The 4,459-nt window shown below is 45.6% G+C and overlaps 1 protein-coding gene across 1 annotated transcript in view; it reads right to left on the reverse strand.

Annotated features, from left to right (window-relative positions):
• Positions 1-4,459, reverse strand: part of FKBP15 (FK506 binding protein 15, 133kDa) — a gene marked incomplete at its 5' end in the record, with an annotated part of 25,137 nt that overhangs the window by 20,321 nt on the left and 357 nt on the right. Inside the window, 5 exons of the mRNA XM_009079862.1 lie at positions 1-123; positions 522-620; positions 1,704-1,778; positions 3,244-3,313; positions 3,890-3,977. Coding sequence (XP_009078110.1) covers positions 1-123; positions 522-620; positions 1,704-1,778; positions 3,244-3,313; positions 3,890-3,977 — 455 coding nt within the window. The remainder of the gene's footprint in view (positions 124-521; positions 621-1,703; positions 1,779-3,243; positions 3,314-3,889; positions 3,978-4,459) is intronic.

A 4,459-nucleotide genomic window follows, 5' to 3' on the forward strand; every position in this document is an offset into this window, starting at 1 on the left:
CCAACCTGTATAGGCAATCTCCAGAGAGTCTCCTGCTTCTACTCCCTGCCCTTCTCCAGGGAGGAGATCCTGGTAGAGGACAGACTCGAGCCCTGGGGAGCTGTTGCACTTGGCAATGCACACCTGCAAGGGAAAGCCATTAAGTTCCACTCCTTACAGCCCTGATGCATTCCTTACTGTGCTGATCAAGCCCAGGCTAGGAATGCACTCCCAAGGCCTTCCATGGCTCCTTGTGCTGAGTTCTGCTAAGTCAATACCAACTGCTCTATACAGTCATTGGTCTTACAGTACTTGAGAAGCTTCAAAGATCCCACCAGGCTCTGTGCCTCCAAGAGGTTTTAAAGCACAGAACTCAGCCAGGCTCCTCATAGATCTGTCTCACATGGTCACACACACAAAAGCTGAACTGCAGTGAACAAGTCCAACTGACCTAGAATCTCCCAGTGGTAAGAGATACCCCTGGATTTGCCCATTTCCCAACCAGGACAGCAGGTCCTGCCTCACCCAGAGCGAGCAGTTACCTGTTTGCTGAAATCCATTGCTGCCTTGTCTGACTCAAACATGATGGACCAGTTTTGCCTCTGATCATCATAGAACGTGCTATAATTGTTGGCTTGAACCTGTGGGGAAGGAAAATCAATTCTATCACATACTAAACAATGCATTTAACTAAGCTAAAAAAAAAAATCCATGTTCAAAAGCAGCTTCAAATCAGAGCTACTGAAATGAAGCAGAGGAAGAATCCTGCTGCTCTACTGCTCAAGTTCAGAATGCACAAGTCAGTTTTTATGTGCTCACTTTCATGGAAGAAGTATTACAACTCAAATATTTGAGCAAATACTAAGTTTTAAATAGATGCCAGAGCTTGCATGAGATGGTGAAAGTACCACAAGCTGCTTTGAAGCTCAATTCTGTAATATACACTGAGGTTTTTAAGCATTTAAGTATGGATTATATTTAGACTTCCAGAATCAACTGGAAGAGTCACTCCTTCCTTCCCAAAACCCATGTCCCCAGAAGTGACTATATAACCTGTTCACCTTTCAAAGATGTGCTTATGAAACTAGAGAGCAAAGCACCATCCTGGTCACAAATTTGGACTCAAATTCTGCTCTTTCAGAGGGAAACTTCTATCTATCAAATCAAGAAGTTTTCTTTCATATGATGCCAAGTTAAGAACAGCAAAGCAACACATCAATTTCTGTCAAACTGGCAGAAAACAACTTCCTGAGAGATCCCATTTGAAGGCTTACAATGCTGCAGATTGTTCTCAACAGCAGGAAAATGCTGAGTGTCAATTTTCTGAGAGAAAACATTTCCTTGCTGTCATTTCCTTTTGCTTGTTCCGTTGGATTCTCTCAGTCACTTCACTACAAGTCATTAGCAAAGGAAATTTTGTGCTGCTTCTATCTATTGTAGGACTGAAAACCCCAAAACATCTGAGATGAGAGGTAATAATTTACCTCCTACAGGGTATGGACTTGGTTATGAAATCTACTGAGGTGCCCTGCAAAAGGCAGGTGTAACAGCCTCTTGTGCAACACAGGAGGAGGAGAACAGTCACTGTGACACCTCTTGCCATGTCAGTCAGATGTTTGATCTCAAAGGTTAGAAACTAAGGCTTAAAGAAAGCATTTCAGAGCCAACCTGTGTTTGCTGTGACCAGCTCTGACTACCCAAAGCTTCCCTGGCCCAGAGCTTACCGTGAGTACAAAGCCTGGGTGGATCCTTGCAGATGTGATCTGCTGCTGCTGACTGATGTAAAGGAGGATCCTGTACTGGATTCCACAAGGAATTGGGCACGGAAGAAGAACAAAAAGGAGTAACTCAAAACATCTTCAATTCTAAAGAGCTCTGTCAAACCCTGAGCCTAAGGCTCAGGATGTACTTGCCCAACAGACCATGCAGCAGCGTTTTCACACAACAATACTTCACACAAGGAACACCCAACAAAACCCCTTGACTATAATCAGCTTTATTTAGCTGCAGGAATCAAGCAGCTCCTACTCATGACTTTGCAACAAGCAAATTCCACTAATCAAGTTAGTTAATAAAATTAACTAATTCCACATTTCTCACAGTTGCTGTGCAGAAGATGTGGCACTAAACCCTTCCATACACACAACTTACGGCATGGAACAGTGACAGAATCCTTTAGGTTGGAAAATACACACAAGATCATCAAGTCCAACCATTCCCCAGCACTGTCCAGGCCATCACTAACCATATCCACAGGTGCCACATCCACATGGCTTTCAAACCCCCCCAAGGATGGTGACTCCACTACTGCCCTGGGCAGCTGTGCCAGGGCTGGACAACTCTTACCATTAAGAAATTCAGGCTAATATCCAACCTAAAGGTGTTTGTTTATATCATTTTATTTTGCTTTACATCAACATGTAACAGACTGAGCTGAAAGAGCTTTCCAAGCACTAAACAACATGGATATAATATTATACTGACATAATTGGCTCTAGTGGACATGATCTACTAAGAGGAAGTGATTTCCTTTGGCACTTGCACTGGGCACAGGTCAGTGGTGAACTGGGAGTAACCCACTCACCATTCCCAGGTGGATGTGGTATCACACAGCCTGAAGAAGGCTGTGGCAGCTTTCCTGTCCCAGAACAACACACCTCAGCACCTCTCATATCACTGACTCAGGAATAAGTTTACCAAACTACACTATTTTTGTTCCTGAAGAGGCAACTGAGTGAGACAACAGGAATTAGGAACTGGAGGTATGAAACCTCACAGATCCCAGTATCACAGACAGATAAGAGATTTCAAAGCACCTTTTTAACACACCAATTTTCTGGGCACCTCAGGGCTGTGTTCTTACAGGAGCACTCAGGAAGGAGAGAGATTTTTTTATGTCAAAAGACCAAAACTTAAGCAAAGCATCTCTGTGCTGTCAGGCAAAGTACTTCCTTAAATTGATTTCCACATGCACAGATTTGGGATCCAGTTGGCAAAAACATTCTGAATAAATACCAAAATCACTGTCAGAAACATGGGAAAAGGGGCTGGGAAGATTGTAAAGTGTCAGGCACAAGTTATAAGAGATCTTACAAACTCATGGACTGCAGAACACATGGCCCAAGGGGAATGGCTGAGCCATAAGAAAAACAAGAGGGGAACTAAGATCTCCACAGCAAAGACATCCTGGAGAGCTCAGAGAAACATTACCTCACACTAGCAAACTCTAGGCATGAAAATGTCAGGGAAGGAAGTGTTTCTCACCTCTTTAGTAGCATGGTTCCCCACTACAGCTGCTCCATACTTGCCTTGCTTCAAGTACTGCCCATTTGTACTGGAAGACAAGTGAGACATTGAGCTGCACAACTGTCCCTGACAGAATTCTCTCTACTGCTGATGAGTTTTCCCTCCTTCATAGTTCAGCTCCCCTTCCTCAGGCCTAAAATATCAAGCAGCCTTGCTTAGCTCCAAGACATTGCTGCATGCCCACAGAGCACACCTTACGGAGTGTGAGCTGAAACTGCTCTCACAGCCCCAGAGCAGATGAGTTTTGCCATGATGGCAGTGTCAAACACAGAATTTCACTGCTGCCACTCTGCCCATACCTCAGCTGTCCATGAGTGAATGCTTGAGACACCCAGAGCTGCCTGCAGCAGTGCACATGCCACCCCAGCACCCCAGGACACAGCTCCCTGCAAGGAGCAAATCCAGAACTTGCTCTTGATTTGACAACTGCCTCAGTTGCAGCAACTGAAGCTGTTCTGAGGCAGAAACGTGTGTTGACTTGTGGCATTTCTACCATGCAGACACAAGCACAGTCTGTTCCCACTCATCCAAAGGTATCCCTGTGCTGTGGTGAGGAGTGGAGCTCCCAGAGACACAGACAGAGGTGGTGCAGGAAGGCACTTACTATCGGTACGCAAGGACTGCGGTGGCCATGAACACTGATGGTGCTCCCGAGGCTGATGGGGCCACAGGAGCCTTCTGGGCATGACCTGCTGGGGAGTAAAACCAGGAACACCTGTCAGTGAACAGAACTGGTCATTGACCATACCACAACACATCCCTTTGCCCCAGGGAAAAGTAACTCCAGGAGAACATTAACAAGCAAAGAGTTGTTTTCTGATGTGAAGTCACCAAGGGCCTCTGAAGCAGGAGGTACTAGAGGATAATATTCAGGGAAATGAGATCATGGAACTGTGGGAATAAGGCCAGAGGAGGCCACAAAGCTGATCAAAGACTGGAGAACCTTCTCCACAAGGACAGTCTGAGAGAGTTGGGGCTGTTCAGCCTGGAGAAGAGAAGGTTGTGTGGAGACCTCAGAGCAACCTGCCAGGAGCTGAAGGGGCTCCAGGGAAGCTGCAGAGGGACTCTGGGTTAGGAACTGCAGGGACAAGACAAGGAGGAATGGGGAGAAATTGAACAAGGGAAATTTAGATTAGACATTAGGAAGAAGTTTTTGCTGTGAGGGTGGTGAGAC

Source organism: Acanthisitta chloris, unplaced genomic scaffold (genome assembly GCF_000695815.1).
Source record: "Acanthisitta chloris isolate BGI_N310 unplaced genomic scaffold, ASM69581v1 scaffold19078, whole genome shotgun sequence".
Taxonomy (NCBI): Eukaryota; Metazoa; Chordata; class Aves; order Passeriformes; family Acanthisittidae; genus Acanthisitta; species Acanthisitta chloris.